Below are 20007 nucleotides of genomic sequence, written 5' to 3' on the forward strand. Positions count from 1 at the left end.
TTTTTAACACTGTAGGGTTTTAGACTATAAAAAAATTCAAGGGATGTGGTGCCTGGGTGGCTCAGTCGGTTGAGCGTCTGACTCTTGGTTTCAGCTCAAGTCATGATCTTGGGGTCCTGGGATCGATCCCGTGTCAGGCTTAGCCCTGAGTGCGGAGTCTGCTTAGGATTCTCTCTCCCTCTCCCTCTGCCCCTCCTGTTCACGCTCTCTCTCTCTCTCAAATAAATAAATCAAATATATAAATATTAAAAATTGAAGGAAGAAAAATTAAGTCAAACAGAACTCTGTAGACTTTCCACCAGGTCCCTTCCAGTGGAAAGCAGTGGTGATATAGAGCAGGGGGCCTCCTTGCAAGGTCTGACTCTCATACCCCTGGCTGCTTCTCTGCCCCCCCCCCCAGGCCACTCTGGTTCCCAGGCCGTTGCCATCGGGGTAAACCAGACTTTCACCACACTTTCACCACAGACACCCACCCGGCTGGGGGGCAGGTCAATGAACCCTAGGGGAAACTCAGAACCAAAGGACCCCAGCGGGCAGCCAAGCATCCACCAGGAGGGGCTATGGCCTGTGCAGGACTCCAGGGAACAGGCAGGCCATCCGTACCTTGCACCTTGACACACTCTGCCTGGCTGGAAGGGCTGTGCCTCCCGATGACCTTCACGAACGTCCGGACCTTCACACAGTATGCAGCCCCTGGTTCCATGGTTTCCAGGTGCACCGGAATGCCCCTGCTCCTCACCACTTGGACATGTTCCTTTAGGAGACCAGAAAACAGTTACAGCCTGGGGGAAGCAGGACAGGAGAGGGCAAGAAGGGCCAAGGAAGGAAAGTTCTAGATATTTCCTTTCTGGGATGCATCGAGAATGTTCCCTCTCATTCATTTATTCATTCATTCTTGTTTATTTATTTATTTATTAAGCACCTCCTACATGCCAGTTTCTATTGTAGGCCCTAAGGTATATAGCACTGAACAAAACAAAGTCCCTGTTCTTGTGGAGCTGATGTGGGGGGAGACAGAAAATGTGTGACACATGTCAGGGGGTGATGGGGCTGTGAAACAAAAGGAAGCAGGGCAAGGAGGTAGGATGAGAAGGAGGCACTAAGCGGAGTGGTTAGGGAAGTCCTCTCTGATAGGGTCACATCTGCACAAACACCTGAAGGGCAGAAACCTGATGAGCCGGGGATTTGGCATGGCCAGTGCTGCCTCCGGGATCGGTGCATAGGAGCAGTGGAGCTGGCGGGCTATGTCTCCTCCTGCGTTCATCCATCTACCCACCTGTCCATCCATCTGTATTCCCCTCCATCTCCACCCGCCCACGGGAGCCTGGGCTCCACGTTTGAACCTGTGGAGGCTTGTCTGGGCCAAGCCCTATGACTCAGGGTACATGCTCCTCTCCCGGCGCTGGCCCTGCCTGCTACCGAGGGTGTGGAGTGGGCTCCATCCCAAAGAATCTGAGGGAGCCGCATGCTTCCTCCTGCCCAGGTCCTGACCTGTCCCCCGTACTACTCCATCTGCCTGGCTGGCAATTTCCTGTCCTACCGCTGAGCCCTGACCCAGCAGGAGTAAATACCGGAAACCATTGTTATTGCTTGCCCCACCTACACATATCACCTTTCAGGGGATTGTCCCTGTCAAGTAGGTGGTAGGACATGGGCTTTGCACCCCAGATACTGCTATGAGGTCAGGGGTAGCCTAGGCCAGCTCTGTTCATAGATTCCGTGAAAGCCCCTTACTGCAATCCTATCCAGACTTAGAATAAAACCCGTTTTCCTTGTGCTGGCAGGAATAGCCTTTGCCAATGATCTCGGACAGGGTCTCCAACAGGTCTGACTATCCCTCAGTTCCTGCTCAAGCTCTAGCCCTTCTGTTTGTTTGGCCAATCACTCTGGGAGTGTGGACATTCCACCCATCCCAGTCTGCAGCCAACTATCCCACAAGAGGATGGGCAGTGCCCCACCTAGGCATTCTGGGTGGCCAATTAGCTGATAATCAGACAGGTTTATTCGCAAGCCAGCTCCTGGCTCTCTGCCCTGACTTCTGCACCCTGCCCAGATACACACCCTCGAGAGGCTTGTGCCAGTTTTCATACGCTTTTGAAATCATCTAGATGATCTGGAACACCCTGGTCTGCTGCACCTAAACCTGCCAGGGAGAATGGCTGAGAAGCCAGGCTGAGGAGGGAGAAGAAATGCACTGAAAGGTACTCTGGATCGTACTGTGTTCGAGTTTAGGGCAAAGAGGCAACCCCCATACTTCAACAAATCTGGCCTGAGCCTGCAGTGGACCCAGGCAATTCTTTGAAGAGGAGGCTCTAGGATTGTCAGTGTACTCACATCTCTCCTTTCCCACCCCACACCCAGGCCTGCTCGTGCTCAGGCTACCCCTAGACAGTGAGCACTTCAGGGGACAGCTTTCCTCACCCACCTCTCAGAGGTCTGTGTCTCCTTCCCTGAGGACTGACTCCAAGGCCAAGGCTGGAAGTCTCACCTTGGCACCAGGCTCCCTCCTCCAGTAAGCCACAAGGAACTCAAACTGGGGCCCCAGGTCTTCCAGCTTAATAACCAGGTGGAAGCCATCCTTGGTGACCTCCATCACAGGCGGTGTGAGGGTGGCTGTTGGCAAGACGGGGGGAGAATCAAAGCCAGTTCCAGACAGGGCTGGTTTCTGTCCTGAGAGACCAGAACCAAGTCATCAGTAGAAACATGCCGGGGTTGTAAGGAAGGGGGCAGGGTGTGGATGGAACTCCCCAGCATGCAGAAGCTATACCATCATCCCTCTTATCTGAGATCTTGCTTGCTGGGATTTCAGTTACCTGTGATCCGGAGGGAAGCAGATGGTCCTCCTTCTGATATATGATCAGAAGGTCAATACACAGTGCCTGCGTCATTCCCCTCACCCCTCCCCTAGCCATTTTAGCATCTCACATTATCACAAGAAGGAGGAGGGCCAGTCCAGCACAATAAGTAACTTTGAGAGAGAAGACCACATTCACGTAACTTTTATTACAGTGTATTGTTATAATTGTTCTTCTATTATTAGTTATTGTTGTTAATCTCTTACTGTGACTAATTTATAAATTCAACTTTATCATAAGTATGTATGTATAGGAAAAAACATAGTATATATAGGATTTGATACTATTCTCAATTTCAGGCATCCACTGGGGGTCTTGGAATGTATCCCCTGCAAATAAGGGGGAAACTGTATACCAATACTCTCTTGTATTTAGCAGGTAATCAGTAAATGATTTTTGAATGATGAGCAAATTTTTTTTAAGTGACAAAGACTTACTGCAATTCTCTTTTTTCACTCCTCTCCTTGACCATAATAAAGTCTCTGCTCCTTCTTCAGGAGGCACACATACTCAAGAAAAGTGACTGAATACTCAGGTAAACATCTCCTTCTGTTTTAAAATTTTATAACCCGCACTCCTCTTTTTACTTTTTTGGCAGAAACTGTTCCTCACCTTGACCCATCTAAGTGGGCAGATGCTATTTCTTAATGCTTGCCAAACATCTGCATGAGCCGAGGTCTATATTGAACAGTTGGGTGCTTTCTTTGCCCCTTAGGAATGAACATTACCTGCAGGGATATGTGTATCTCTGTAGCTCAAAGAGATCAGTAATATATACTGGCTGCTGATGACTCTCAAGCATTAGGAAATCAGCAGCCTGTGGATGGGTTGGCCATTCTATTCTCGGTCCAAGAATTCTTCACTTCATATTTCTAAGGGGGATGTTAGAAAGTCAGAGGGCTTTACAAATTCTAATAATCAACTCTAGAAATTACAGCTTAAGCACAAACACCCATATTTCACATTGTCAGATCCTAAACAGGGAGGCCAGCAGCCCCTGTGGATTCTTTCCCATCAGCAGACCAAGAACAGAAGGGCACACACAGGCAGGCTCCAGTCCCTGGCTACTGATGATGGACCCATACTTGCCTGTCAGATCTAAGCACTGCAGGACCAGAAGGGCTACCCCAATGGTTGGCCTTGGCTTGGGAAGTGCAGTGGGGTATGTTCTGGGCTAAACCCCCCTGCACTGGGGTTAGGGGGACATTTAGAGGAAAAGCAGTTCCTGGAGCGAGTTTTTGGAGAGAAGAGCATTTCCTGGCATTTGAAGAGCTGCCTGGATAGGAGACAGGAGAACTGGGGAAGTCAGGGACCAACTGTGCAAAACATAACCAGTTCAATTCAGGAGCTTCAGTTTTAAGTAAACATGATTAAAACTGGATCCTCTCTTCTCCAAATTTATTGAGAGTAGAATTAGAGAAAAGGGCCTAACATCATTTCAGTTCAGAGGAAAATTTTTGATGGTGTTGTGGCAGGAACCTCTGTCCTGTGACTCTACATACTTATTTCATCCATCCAGAAGGCACACACTATTCCTGTTGTTCAGATGATGTAATTGAGCCTCAGAGAAGTTATGTGACTTGCCCAGAGTCACACAGTGAACAGCCAAAATTTGAGCCCATGTCTTTCCACACTTCTAGACTCTGCTGTGTGGGGGTATTTAGCCTCCATAGAAGTGGATCTCAAATCCAGCTATGTATGAGAACAACCTGAGGAAATTGTAAACTCCCAGTAACAGAATGCACACAGATCATTTAAATTAGACTCCCTGGGGATGGGCCCCAGACAGGTGGTTCTAAAGGTCTGCTGTAACTGGAATGTGTAATCAAGGTGAAGAACCTCTGCTCTCAACAAGGCTTCCCCTGAAGAGGAGGAGAGCCTTTTCAGAAGAGCCTTAAAACAAGATTTTTCACATGCCTGCAGAGAAGTTGGGGTGGCCTTTTTCAAAAGCAAAAGAACAGATGTAATGCCCCTATAGGAGTCAGGACTCTATCCCCACTCCGTAGCTAACTCTGCCCGCACAGGGATCACATAGGATGACATCTTCTACCTTCTGGGGCAGGTCCAGAGGCTCTTCCTGTTCCTCAGCTTCTCCTGCAGTAAGACCCTGTTTATACTGGCCTTCTCAGGCACGAGTTGTTACTGCACACCCCTGCCCATGTAGTTTTATAAGCACTTTAGCTCCACCTGACCTATACCTTCCTTTCCAAAAATAGCTGCCAGTTCCCAGCAATGGTCTTGCCTAGAGCCCCAGGCTCCTAGGAGCTGGAGAGAGGTAGTGCTGGGTGCTGCCTGGGCACTGCACCCTCCAGTGCCCCTCAGCCTCCCCCAGCGCCTCGCACTGGGATCCCACTGCCTCTGCTGTATCCTCTCAGTGCCTGGGGAGAGAGGCCCAGGCAGAGAAACCCACATTTTGCACCAAAATTCCTACCTGTACCCCATTCTTGTGGTTCCACTCCTGCCCCCACCTCTTCCCTCCTCTGCTCTCTGGCTCGCAGAGCCAAGCATCCGTTGGGCAATAATACGAGAACACTCACCAATAGCTGAGTGCTATGATAGGACAGCACTGCCCTGAACATTTACACGTCTCACCTTACATAGTCCCCCAAACCACCCAGCGAGGCCCTTCTTACAGGTGAGGAGGCAGGGAGTCAGCTATCAAGCAGCTGAGCTGGGATTTGAATTATACCTGTCTGACTCTAGAGGGCCAACTGCCCCTTCAAATCTGTCTTCACCTTCCCCAGCCCCTTCCAGCTTGGGCTCCCTGACCTGCTGGATCCTCCTGATTTCTACCCAATCTTACACACTCCTCAGTAACATTTGACTCATCCTATTACTATAGATGCTGCCCCAAACCTTTCTTTGTCCTCACTCACAGCAGAGGATCTTCAGCTACATCAAGAAAAAAGAGATCAGGGGCGCCTGGGTGGCTCAGTCGTTAAGCGTCTGCCTTCGGCTCAGGTCATGATCCCGGGGTCCCGGGATCGAGTCCCGCATCGGGCTCCCTGCTCCGCGGGAGGCCTGCTTCTCCCTCTCCCGCTCCCCCTGCTTGTGTTCCCTCTCTCGCTGTGAGATAAATAAAATCTTTAAAAAAAAAAAAGAAAAAGAAAACAGAGATCACCAAAGGCCTTTTCCCTTGCCTTTCCCACAGCTCCAACCTGGTCACGTTATTGCCTGCGCCTCTCAGAGGAGGAGCTAGCTTCTCCTTGCCCCCTCCACTCTGTCCTCCACCTAGCAGCCCCACCGCCATCCCTAATATTCCATGAAGCCATTTTCCCAAAGACCCATTTAGGGCCCTCCTTCAGACCTGTCAGCAGCCCTTCTTCCCTCCATGATGCTACCTGCCCTTCCTTCCATTCACTTTTTAAGCCCCGAGGTTTCCCAGGACCCTGTCCTGGGTTCTCTTTGTCCTCGTATCTTCTCCCTGGACAATGTCATCTGCTCCCAAGCCTTTAGCTATTAATTTCGTGTTGTATCTGATCTTGGCCTGTCTGAGCCCCAGGGCCTGATTTCCAGCTGCCAATCAGACATCTGTGGCATGCTATCTTGTAGGAGCCTCGATCTCAGAGAGCCCAAAGCCAGGAGTGTCTCCTATTCCTCCCGGATTCTCTGTCTTGGATGACGTTCTCACCGACCACAGCTGGAAGCCGGACAGCATCATCGTCTCACCCCACTCCATCTCCCAATAACTGGTTCCCAAGTTCTGTCCTTTCTAACTCGGCCATGTCTCTCGAATGTGTCCTCTCCAGTCCCTCACTTCTAGGGTCAGGACCAGTCTTGGCTCGGCTGGAATGACAGTGCCCTCCTCACTCTTCCCCCGCCCTGCAGCCTTGTCCTACTTCAGTTCACTTTCCACACAGCATTCAGAGAGATTGGTGTAGAAAACAGGCCTGGCCTAAACCCCGTCTCCTCCCATGACTCCCCTCTACTGATTTTGGTAAGTTTCACCTCAAAGCCCTTCACCACAGGACGAGCCCTTGTTCCTGCTGTTCCCCAAACAAACACACCCTTTTATACACTGCCCATTACTTGCACTCTTGCCATATTAGGCCACGCATCTGGACTCTTCCCATACTTTTTTCTCACTCATTTTCCAGGTACTATTACTGTAGAAAAGTTATTCATTTCCCAGTGACGGTTTCTGGTGAGTCTGATAAATGTATAGATCCTATTGCATGAAGAAGCTGTTCAGACAGGCAACAAAGACGAGGTTAAGGAGGCACCAGATGGGAGGCAATGTAAGACGTACTGAGGCACGATCAAGGTAGGAAGAAGCAGTGCTAGTTCTACCTCACTTCAGAACAGCTTTCTTTCCGTGTTCCCCACCGCCTGCAGACCCCGACAGAGACAGTCAGGAATGACTTCCAAAGTCTCTTTCAAAATGAGAGGGTGTGTGGGAAGCAGTTGGTAATTTCTTAAATGGACCCATTAGGACTGTGTGTGTTCATGGTACTCTGGCTTTGCAAGGCCACTTTGAGGCTAACAAGGATGCGGACAGTCTCAGTGAATTTTGTTCCTGAAGATGAGGCCAATGGGAGTGGGAGAGTAAGAAGAGAAGCGCCTTACTTGAGTTTCGGTTAAAGGGATGCGGCAGGGTGCTCCAGGCTGAGGTCTGTGAGCCCAGGGTGGCCCTGACACGGAGCTTGTATGGCACAGTGGCAGTGATGTCATCAGTGATGTCACACTCAGGACATTCCGTGGGTGAGCACCAGCTGCTGGGGATCCAGATGTGGCTCATGTACAGGCTCTCATACTCTCTGGCCAAGAAGAGGAGGGCACAGTGTCACACCAGCCCCTTTTACCCAGGCTCAATGATGGGTGCAAGTAACTGCTTCATTCACCTACTTTTTATGGGTCAGCAAAACAAGCATTTGCTCCACACTCCAGTTCCTCGCCAACCATCCATTCTTTCTTAGTCCTTTTATCACCAAACAAGGGAAACATAGGCGTAAACCCCAGTCTGTCTTGGCTTCTCCATCTCTACAGCAGCCCCTCATTCTCAGCTGCTGTCATCCCTGGCCTTGCTATGGTCTCCTGACTGATCTTCCAGCTTCGACTCCTGCCATTCTTCAAACCATTCATCACTCAACAGACCATGACATTTCTCTCCTTAATGGCTTCCAAAGCACTCAAAATGGAATCCAAAGTCTTTCCTGTAGCCTGGAAGACTCTCTGGCCTTCTCTCTCACTCTGCCCCTAAACATGATGTTCCCTCTACACTGGCCTCCTTGCCATTCCTCCCACACGCTGAGCTCTTGTTACCATAGGACCTTTGACTGCCTGTTCACTGTCTCAAATGTTCCATCCCTGCTGTTCATTGGTTGGCTCCTCCTGTCCTTCAGATACCAGCTTAAACAACACCTCCTCAGAAAACATCACCTCCTACCTTCCCTGACCACCTAATTTTTTTAATTTAAATTCAACTAGCCAAGGTATAGTACATCGTTAGTTTTTGATATCATGTTCAATGATTCATTAGTTCAGTATAACATCCAGTGTTCATCACACCTGAACCTAATTAAAAGGAGCCTCAGAGTCGACTTTCTATTGCATCAGCCTTTTAGCTTCCTCTAGCATGGAATACTATCTGAGGCCACCTCGAGCAGTGCTGCCCAATAGAACATGTCCTATATCAGTGTTGTTCACTATGGTAGTCACTAGCCACGTGTCGCTATCAAGAACTTGAAATGTGACTGGTATGATTGAAAAACAGATACTTTAATTTAATGTAATTTTAATAAATTTAAATTTAAATAGCTCTCTGTGTCTAGTGCTACCACACTGGACAGTGCAGATCTAGTGTATATATTTCTTTACCCTTTTACTGTCTGTCTCCTCTTCTAAATGGAAGCTCCCCATATCTAGAAACCTTGTCAACTGTACCCCTGAGTCTAGAGGAATATCTACACACATAAGTGCTCAGTTTGTATTTACTGTTCATGAAACAGATTGAGCGCCTTCTGTGTCCCTGTCCCTCCTCAACAGCTCTCAGAGCCTGGACATCTGGAGAAGAGCAGAGTCCTGCTTGGCCCCAGGTCCAGTTGAACTTTAAGGTCATGATTTATTTTGGTTCCTACGGGATGCTCTAAGTCAGGAAAACTGATGTCTCCTCCCACTTCCAAAGGATTTGCATCTCCAATGATTTATCCACCTCAAGTCAGAGTCAAACTCATTTCTCAAGATTTTCTTTAGCATTGGACATTTGGCTCACTGTTGAAAAGAAGCTCTACCAAAATGTGTTTATACACACTTATATTCCCAGAGAGTTCATGGTCAAATCCACAGGACAATTTTCCTTGCTTCTTCAACTGTGCTAATGCCCATGCAGAAGAGGAGACAGATCATGGGAAATGACCTATCCCTGGGCTTACAAAGTCTCCTTGAGCTCTGGAATGAGAAGGACTTTACCTCCAGGAATCAACTACTCTTTAAAGGGAGAAAAATTAGAAGCAAAAAAAACTCACCCCTGGTACTCGACAAAATAGTATATTATTTCTCCAGGCACAATCACTGGGCTCCACATCAAGAGATGCTTCATGTTAGTTGATTGTACAGAAAGGTTCTGAGGGGCAGGCAGGACGGCCACTCCATCTGGGTTTGAGGCATTTAGACAGGCTGACATGTGGGTTCGTATCAGAGGAATGTCACAGCTTCAAATTAGTTTCTAATGAAAGGCCTCACATGTTAATGAACCAGAAACAATTCTAATTTCATCATACTTGTATTGATGCTAAATTTTTGCTATTGTCATTGTAATTCTGCCTTTGGTGATAAATGGCATATTAACATTAATAATAATAATGGCTAATATTATGAGTACTTACGATGTTCTATCTAGGCCACATGTTAGATTGTTACGTGATTCTCTCATTTAATCTTCATGATCATATGGGGAGGTAAGGACCATTGGTTTCTCCCTTGTACAAATGAGGAAACTGAAGCACATTATTTACAACTTTTATGTCAGATCCACCTAGATGCAGGCCTTGGCTCTGCCACTTACTAACCATGTGACCAAACCAATGCAGGCTCCTGCCACTTTCTCATTACCTCCTTCTCCTGCTACTGCCATGCTCGGGGACGAAAACACATCCCTTCACATCCCCCAATAAGCCAAATGGGGCATCAGCTGCCATCTGGGAAGTGCAGGTTCAGGTCTCCTGTGGAAGCAGTCCAATCCAGAAGGGCACCAAGCTTTATCAGAGACTCCACCAGGCAGACCGCAGGACCCTAAGCCAGGGGGGACCCACACATCTCCTCACACAGGTGTGTGTGGTGTGCCCAGAGTGTGCCCAGAGTGGGTCTGTGGTTTTCATGCAGAATCAAGGAGACCTGTGGAAATGAACCTGCACTCCTAAGGAGGTGGGCAGTCCTGGGATCCATCCTTGCATGCAGCCCAGGGTGCAGTCTGGATCTTCTGTTATGGCCCTTCTCCTCCCTCTTTTACACACTTCTCTTTTAATGCCTAACACCTGCCTCCCTTTGCTGTTACAACTGCAGTGATAACATCGATAACAGTGCGGGAGGAATGGGGGCCCTCACCCGGGGCCTTTTCATCTCTGTGCCTGTCTCCAGATTGGCACCTGTTGTTCGTTATCAAGCCCTGTGACCACGAGGGGATGGGGAGCTGCTGGGGACATCCCGCCTGATGCCCTTGCTTCTCTGATGTAGGACCGTGGTGATACACCTCCATCTCACTCACAGCATCCACAGCTTGCCCTGCAAGGAAACACCTGGTGCACCCACAGGGAGGCTTTCTCCCCTCCCCACTCAACTTTGCAATCACCCGAGAGATGAAAAGGACAAGAGCCAGCTGCAGTGGGATGGCACAGGAGGGCGGAGCATGGTCCTCTCCAACATCCTTCCTCTGGTAAAGTACACAACACATTTCTCTAGTAACATATATGGGTATTATATAGCTATGTAAACATACAACTATAATTAGTAATTTTTAAACTCTCAAAACTTAAATCTCCAGGCCCAGATGCTTTCACTGGAGAATGCCACCAATTATTAAAAAATAAACAAATAAATAAACACCAATTTTATACAACCTCTTAAAAAAATAGAAGAGAAAAACTTTCCAACTTATTTTATGAAGCTAGCATTACCCTGAAACCATAATCAGACAAAGATAGTGTGTATTTTTAAAAACAAAACCCAACAGAACAATGTATCTCATGTACTTAGATGCAAAAGTCTTCAACAAAATACCAGCAATACAAATTCAATAATGTATAAAAAAGGTCATACACCATGACCAAGTGGGATTTATTCCAGGCATGCAAGGTTAGTTCAACATTTGGAAAATCAATTAATGTAATCCACCATATCAATAAACTAAAGAAGAAAAATCATACAGTCAATAAAATCTAACACTCATTCATGATGTAAAAAAGAAAACATCTCTCTTCAAGTTAAGAACAGCAGGGAGTTATCTCAATTTGATAAAGACCATCTATAAAAAACCTACAGCTAGTATCTTACTTAATGGCAAAAGACTAAACGCTTTCCCCCTAAAATCGGGAACAAGGTAAGGATGTTTACTCTCACCATTTTTATTCAACATAGTACTGAAAGTTGTAGCAGCTGCCATAAGGCAAACAAAAGATGTAAAAGGCATTACAGATTGGAAATGAAGCAATGAAATTCCTCCTGTCTGCAGTAACATGATAGGCTATATAGAAAATCCCAGGGAATTGGGGTACCTGGCTGGCTCAGTCCGTAGATTATGCAACTCTGGATCTCAGGATTGTGAGTTTGAGCCCCACATTGGGTGTTGAGAATACTTAAAAAAAAATAAAATCAGAAAGAAAGAAAGAGAGAAAGAAAGAAAACCCCATGTAATCTACAAAAAACAAGACAAAACAAAAACTTCCTAAAACTAATAAGGGTGTTCAGCAAATTCATAGGATACAAGATAAACAAAAAATTAATCATACTTCTACATATTAACAATGAACACTTATACACCAAAGTTAGAAATACTATTGACAATCACTCAAAAAAAAAATGGAATACTTAGGTATAAACCTAGCAAAACATATCTAGGATTTGTATGGAAAAAACTCTACAAAGCTGGTGAAAGATTTCGAAGAAAATCTAAATAAATGGAGAGACATACTGTGTTGATGGATGGAACAATTCAACATAATTAAAATGGTAATTTCCCCCAAATTGATATACAGGTTTAATGTAATTCCTATCAAAACCCATCAAGGGTTTTTATAGATATAGACAGGTTTTTTTCTAAAATACATAAAAGATAAAGGAACTAGAATAATTAAGACAATTTTGAAAAATAATAAAATGAGAGGAATAAATCTACCCAATTTCAAGACTTATAGTAATTGAGACTATATGGTTTGGCAAAAAAAAAAAAAAATAGACACTTAGATCAATGAAACACAATAGAGGTCCCAGAAATAGACCTACACAAATATGCTCAACTGATTTTTGGCATAGGTACAAAAGTAATTCAATAGAAGAAGGATAGCCTTTTCAACAAACAATACTAGAGCAATACGACATCTGTAAGACAAATAATAATTCTAATAAATCCCAGCCTAAATTCCACATCTTACTTAAAAATGAACTCAAAATGGATCATAGACTTAATGTAAAATGTAAAACTCCAAAACTTTTAAGAAAAAAACATTAAGAAAATTTTCAGGGCCAAGCAAAGAGTTGATACTGAAAGCAAGATTCATAAAATGAAAAATTTATAATTTAACATTATCAAAATTAAAACCCTTTGCTCTGCAAAAGAACCTATTAAAAGAATGAGAAGAGAGGCTACAGAGTGGGAGAAAATCTTTGCAAGCTACGTAGCTCACAAAGGACTCATGTCTAGAACGTATAAAGAACTCTCAAAATTCAATAGTATAAAAGGAAATAATAATTAGAAAATGGGCAAAAGACATGAAGAGACGGTCCACTGAAGAGTACATACAGATGGCAAAAAAGTACATGAACAGATGTTCAACATCATTAGCTATTAGGAAAATGCAAATTAAAAAACCACAATAAAATAGCACTATACAGCTATCAGAATGGCTAAAATTTAAAAAACAAAAACAAAAACAACTCCTGTTGAGGATGCAGAGAAACTGGATCACTTACACATTGCTGGTAGGAATATAAAATAGTGTTAACCACTCTGGAAAATATGTTAGCAGTTTCTTATAAAACTAAACTTGTGATTACTATATAACCCAGCAATTTCACTCTTGGGTACTTATTCCAAAGAAATGAAAACTTATATCACAAAAGATCTGCACATAAATGTCCATAGACAAACTGGAATTAGCCCATACGTCCTTCAAGAGCTAAATGGTTAAACAAACTATAGTATGTCCATCCATGGAATACTATTCAGCAATAAAAAGGAACAAACTAATGATACACAAAACAACTTAGGGAATCTCCAAGGAACTTTGCTGAATGAAAAAAGCCAATCCCAAAAGTTACATACTATATGATTCTATTTATATAACATTTTTGAAATGATAAAATTTTAGAAATTAAGAATAGATTAGTGTTACCAGGGGTTAGAAACAGTGGGGAAGGGAAAGTGGTAAGAGGGAGGTGGGTATAGTTATAAATGGCAACAGAAGGTATCATTGTGATGTTGGAAAAGTTCAGTATGTTAACTGTGGTGGTAAATACACAAAGCTATACACACATGCACACACATACACAAATGAGTACAAGTCAAACTGGAGACATCAGAACAAGATGGGATTATATCAATGATGTCAAAATCCTGGTTGTGATATTGTGCTATCATTTTGCAAAATACCACTTGGGGAACCTGGGCTCCCTGTATTATTTCTTACAATTTCATAAGAATCTAGATTTTCCTCAACAAATTTTCAATTAAAAAATACAACTATGAAGTCATCACACCTAAAAAATAGTATTAATTATGATTATCTGAATGACAGGATATATTTTAAAAGATCATGACGGGATAAACTCAATATGAAATGTACCTAGGAAAAACATAAAGTTCTACAATTAGATCCAGTCAATTAAATCAGTGAGGGTGACCTGTTTAGGGAGAGTGACCTGATGATTAGGGCACTCAAGGATTTAAGCAACACACCCTGAGGTTGAATTACTGGGTATGTCTTTCTTCATGTGGGGGCGTCCAGGCAGGAAAACAGCAAGAGATGTTCCAACTTTTAGGTGGCCCCATTATGTTAATGCAATAATTTGCTCTTGCGTTACTCTCTTCTACTTGTGAATTTCCAAATCTAACTTGATTATGGTCAAGATACTCAGTGTCATTCCTGTATCAAAATGAAAACTGCTGCTTCTTGAGGCACCTGGGTGGCTCAGTTGGTTAAGCATCTGCCTTCAGCTCAGGTCATGATCTCAGGGTCCTGGGATCACAGGTCCACTTATACATAGATCTCTTTTGATAAATACAGTACAATACTATAATGTATTATCTCTTACGATTTTCTTAATGACATTTTCTTTTTTCTAGTTTACTTCATTAAAGAATAGAGGATATAATATATATAGCATACAAAATATGGGTTAATCAACCATTTATGATAAGACTTGGTAAGACTTCTGGTCAATAGAGCCTATTAGTAATTAAGTCTTGGAGAATTCAAAAGCTATATGGGACCCGGGCACCTGGGTGGCTCATTGGTTAAGCATCCGACTCTTGATTCCGGCTTAGGTCATGATCTCAGGGTGGTGAGATCAAGCCCCAGGTCGGGCTCCATGCTCAGCAGGGAGTCTGCTTCTCTCTCTCTCTCTCAATCTCTCTCTCTGCTCCTACCTTCGCTCATGCGCTCTCTTTCTAAAATAAATAAAATCTTTTTTAAAAATCTAAAAAAAAAGTTATAATGGATTTTTTTATTGCACCAGGATTGGTGTGTTGTTCAAGGCTCAACTGTATAGTCAAGGGGAAAGAGGAGAGTAAACTTAAGTGTGAACAGGAAAGAGAGATCAGCCACAGTAAGGAGGTGACAAACCCGAAAGAACTGTATCTTCAGCCACGTTGGAGGAGGGTTCTCACCAGAGTCGGAGAGAGATGCCAGAACCCTCTGTATAATCTTTTGGTTCCTTGTAAATATTTTTGCTTTGGTTTCTATAGAACATTGTACTTTTCTCATTCTAGCAGTCTGACTCAAGCATCTTAAGAAAGATCACTGGGTGGAGCTCCTTTGGTGGTGTTTCCAACAGGGACTTGAGCCTGGTGACAGTGACCTGACTATTAAGATTCAGTGTGGGCAAGACTAAGCAACATTTTGCACAGAGTTTCATTCACAATGCTGATCTCTCTCTCTTGCCACTTATTAAGTGCTCTATTGCTGTTGTAACAAATTACCACAAATTTAGCATCTTGTAAAACAACACAAATTTATTATATTACAGTTCTGTAGGTCAGAAGTCTGATACAGGTCTCCAGGGGCCTGTGAGTTGGCAGGACTGCATTTATTCTAGAAGCTCCAGGGGAGAATCTGTTTCTTTGACATTCCAGCTTCTAGAGGCCGCCTACATTCCTGCTCAAGGCCCCCGTCCTCCATCTTCAAAGTCAACAATGGCTGATTGAGTCCCTTTCATGCTTCAAATTTCTCCTGCCTTCTCTTCTGTCTTCCCATCTCTCTCACTGCATCCAGAAAAGGTTCTCAGTTTTTAAGGACCCATGTTTTAGATTGGGCCCACCCTGATAATGCAGGATAATCTCCCCATCTCAAGATCCCATACTTAATATTAGTCACATCTTTAAAATTCCTCTTTCCAGGGGCGCCTGGGTGGCTCAGTCGGTTAAGTGTTTGCCTTTGGCTCAGGTCATGATCCCAGGGTCCTGGGATCGAGTCCCGCATCAGGCTCCCTGCTCAGTGGGGCCTGCTTTTCCCTTTCCCCCTGCCCCACCCTGCCCCACCCTCCACAGCTCATGCTCTCTATTTCTCTCTCTCAATAAAATTCCTTTTTCTGGGGTGCCTGGGTGGCTCAGTCATTAAGTGTCTGCCTTCAGCTCAGGTCATGATCCCAGGGTCCTGAGATCAAGCCCCACATTGGGCTCCCCACTCCCCAGGAAGCCTGCTTCTCCCTCCCCCACTCCTCCTGCCTGTGTTCCCTCTCTCGCTGTGTCTCTCTCTGTCAAATAAATAAATAAAATCTTTAAAAAAAAACTCCTGGGGCGCCTGGGTGGCTCAGTTGGTTAAGTGAATGCCTTCGGCTCAGGTCATGATCCTGGAGTCCCGGGATCAAGTCCCACATCGGGCTCCCTGCTCAGCAGGGAGTCTGCTTCTCCCTCTGACCCTCTTCCCTCTTGTGCTCTCTCTCATTCTCTCTCTCTCAAATAAATAAATAAAATCTTTAAAAAAAATTCCTTTGTCCATGGAAGGTGACATAGCACAGGTTCCAGTAATTAGAGCATGTACATCTTTGGAGAACCATTTTTCTGCCTACAACATGGGGCTTGCACTATAGAGGATATTGGCACTATAAACTGACACTATGCGCTCAAATTTCTTCCTCAAACATAGTCAATTACTGCAAGAGAATTACTTTGTATGTGACCAGAAGAAGAAAAGACCAATGCTGAACTAGGACATGGCTGCTAAGCAGGCTGCTGGCATCACTTGCTGCTTGAGTAACTAGTGCCTACATCCCAGCTTCAAAAGGTATGTAAATTCATGCCTCAGGAAAGTGATAGAATACTTCATGGTCTTAAAGTACAGTGTTTGGATCAGCAGCATCACATTACCCAGAAGTTTATTAGAAATACAGACTCTCAGGGTGCTTGGGTGTCTCAGTCAGTTAATCATCGGACTCTTAATTTCAGCTAAGGTCATGATCTCAGGGTTGGGAGGTCAAGCCCTGCGTCCAGTCCCCCGAGTCGGGCTCCATGCTCAAGGGGAGTCTTCTTCTCTCCCTTTCCCTCTGCCCCTCCCACCATCCTCAAATAAATAAATAAATCTTAAAAAAAAAAGGAAGAAATATAGACTCTGAGGCACAACCTATGCCTTACAGAACCAGAATCTGCATTTTAACAAGATCCCCAGGTAATTCATATGCACATTAAAGTTTGAGAAACATGGGTCCGGTCCAGAAGCCATTCTCAAACTTGGCTGCCCATTAGAATCACTAGGGAAATGGTTTTGTTTTGTTCATTAAGTCTTATTTTATTTTTTTAAAGATTTTATGTATTTATTTAGAGAGAGAGAGAGCACGGGGGGAGTGGCAGAGGCAGAGGGAGAGGGAGAATCTCAAGCTGACTCCACACTGAGCGCAGAGCTTGATGCAGGGCTCGATCCCAGGACCCCAAGATAATGACCTGAGCCAAAATCAAGAGTCCAATGCTAACTGACTGAGCCACGCAGGCACCCCTGTTAAGTTTTATTTTAAAATAATTTCAGACTTAGGGGCACCTGGGTGGCTCAGTCGGTTGGGCATCTGGCTCTTGGTTTCAGCTAGGGTCATGATCTCAGGGTCATGGCATTGAGCCTCCCAATGGGCTCCCTGTTCAGCGGGTAGTTGGCTTGAAAGATTCTCTTCCTCTGCCCCTCCCCCCACTCGTTCATGTGCTCTCACTCTCTCTCAAATAAGTAAATCTTAAAAAAATAATTTTAGACTTAGAGTTGCAAAAATAGTACAGAGAGCTCCCATATACCCTCTACTTCAGCCCTCCATGTGTACATAACCATAATATAATATGAAAATTAAGATATTAACATTGGTACACTATCATTAATGAAGCTTCAGTCTTTATTTAAATGTGACCAGTTTTCCCCGTAATGTCCTTTCTTTTGTCCCAGGAACCAATCCAGGATCCCACATTTGGTTATCCTATCTCGTTAGTTTCCTCCAATCTGTTCTCAGTCTTTGTCTTTGTGACCTTACCTTTAAGAGTACTAGTCAGGGAGAAGAGTCCAAAATCTTGGAGGAGGAGGAGACCTTAATTTCGTCTGTTCCCAGGGAATTCAGCTAGATAGCTATCACATCATTCTGAACACCTGCTAACTCAATCGGAGATCAAAGAAAAGAATAGTAGAAATTCTATGAACAGAAAAGTGACCACTTTCTGGAAGGTAAGACATTCAGAGAAGTGAATCTGAGGTGATATTTGGGAAGATAGACCGCGGGGGGAGGGAGCCGGGTACCCGCAAGTGATAGAGCAGCAGAGCACAAAATCGGAACTTTTAGAAGTCCGCTCCAGTTTGGGATATCACTCAAGCAGCTAAGTGGGGGGCGGGGGGGGGGCCTCGCTGGGACAGTGTGGTCTCAGGATCCCAGGGTCACAGAAAGATCAGGGGTGCCTGAGTGCGGCAGAGCTCCCAGGTATCGGAGCAGGGAAGCCGGCTGCAAAGAGTGAGCCCAGGAGTGGGCTCTCAGTTCACCGTTGCCATAAACCGAGATCCATGGCAGAACTGAGGAGACCCTACTTCCTCCCCAGGGAGGAGCAGCCTGAGAGTGCACTGCAGGAATCTGCTGGGTTTGGAAACTCCAAGGGGTCACGTGCCTGAGATTGAAACCCTTGGTCACAGGCCAGAGGAGCACAGAGTACGGCGGGAGACCAGGGAGAGAGAGAAACTGAGGGCTCACTGAGGAGTGGAGCCTCAGGCTCTTGGCTCCTCCAGGGCCAGAGACTGGGAAGCTGCCATTTTCATTCTTGTCCTCTAAAGCTGCACAGAGAAAGCCTTCAGGGAACAAAAGCCACATAGAGCAAACCAGAGCAGCTTATTTAGCCTGGCCCCTGGCAAGGGTGGTTCAATTCCACCCAGGGCAAAGACATTTAAGAATCACTGCAACAGGCCCCTCCCCCAGAAGATCAGCAAGAACATCCATCTAAGACCAACTTTACCAAACAATGAGAACTGTAAAACTCCAGAGCTGGGGAATACAGCACCTAGAACCCATAGCTTTTTTCCCATGATTCTTTAGTCTTTCAACTTTAATTTTAATTTTCTTTATTTTTTTAATTTTTCTTCTTCCCTTTTCAACCAACTTATTTTATCAACTCCTTTTTAAAATCTCTTTTAATTTTCATTTTTGCATTTACATTCTATCCCTTCATTGTATTTAATCTTATTTTTCTTTCTTTAAAATTTTGGGATGCAGTTTCTTCTAAGAGACCAAAATACACCCATAATCTAGTGTATGGCTCTGTTCTATTCACCTGCCTGATCATATTCTTTTTTTTTCTTCTTCCTTTTTTTTTTTTGTTTTTTTGTTCAATTCTTTTTAATTTTCATCTTTACAGTTACATTCTATCCTTTCAATGTATTTAATTTTATTTTTGTATATAGAAATGTTTCTTTCTTTACAATTTTGAGATGTAGTTTCCTCTAACAAACTGACTGAAATACACTCAGGAGATAGTGTATTGCTCTGTTCTGTTCACCTGTCTGTTTATATCCTTTCTTTTTTTATTATTGTTGTTGTTTTTCTCTTTTGATTTTCTTGTCTTTTAATTTCCATTTTTACAGTTACATTCTATCCTTTCAATGTATTTAATTTTATTTTTGTACATATATAAGTTTTTCTTTCTTTATAACTTTGGGATCTAGTTTTCTAAAAAACAGACCAAAATATACAGAATCCAGTGTATTGCTCTATTCTGCTCACCTGTCTGATTATATTCTTTTTTTTCCCTCCCAGTTTTGGGTCTCTTCTGATTTGTTTAGTGTATATTTCTCTGGGGTCACTGTTGCCATTTTAGTATTTTGTTCTCTTGTTCATCTATTCTTCTCTGAACAGAATGACAAGATGGACAAACTCAACTCAAAAAAGAGAACAAGAGGCAGTACTGACTGCCAGGGACTTAATCAATATGGACATTAGTAAGATGTCAGAACCAGAGTTCAGAATAATGATTATAAAGATACTAGGTGGGCTTGAAAAAAAGCACAGAAGACACTAGAGAATCCCTTTCTGGAGAAATAAAAGAACTAAAATCTAACCAAGTCAAAATCAAAAAGACTATTAATGAGGTGCAATAAAAAATGGAGGCTCTAACTGCTAGGATAAATGAGACAGAAGAGAGAATCAGTGATATAGAAGACCAAATGATGGAAAATAAAGAAGCTGAGAAAAAGAGAGATAAACAACTACTGACTGATCATGAGGGCAGAATTCGAGAGATAAGTGATACCATAAGATGAAACAATATCAGAATAATTGG

General features: G+C 44.1%; 1 protein-coding gene across 3 annotated transcripts in view; it reads right to left on the reverse strand.

The window, feature by feature from the left end:
* Positions 1 to 20007, reverse strand: part of IL20RB (interleukin 20 receptor subunit beta) — a 50185-nt gene that overhangs the window by 8799 nt on the left and 21379 nt on the right. For 2 of the 3 annotated variants that reach the window (XM_073899589.1, XM_025881796.2), the window contains 4 exons: positions 9320 to 9446; positions 7422 to 7612; positions 2489 to 2613; positions 604 to 754 (listed from right to left, as the gene is read on the reverse strand). In XM_073899589.1, the coding sequence (XP_073755690.1) occupies positions 604 to 754; positions 2489 to 2613; positions 7422 to 7612; positions 9320 to 9446 (594 nt within the window). Of the gene's footprint in view, positions 1 to 603; positions 755 to 2488; positions 2614 to 7421; positions 7613 to 9319; positions 9471 to 20007 lie in introns of all 3 variants that reach the window. The other variant, XM_073899586.1, reaches the window with a different exon arrangement.

This window comes from Callorhinus ursinus, unplaced genomic scaffold, assembly GCF_003265705.2.
Source record: "Callorhinus ursinus isolate GAN/ISIS: 27379988/994484 unplaced genomic scaffold, GSC_fseal_2.0 scaffold1, whole genome shotgun sequence".
NCBI lineage: Eukaryota > Metazoa > Chordata > Mammalia > Carnivora > Otariidae > Callorhinus > Callorhinus ursinus.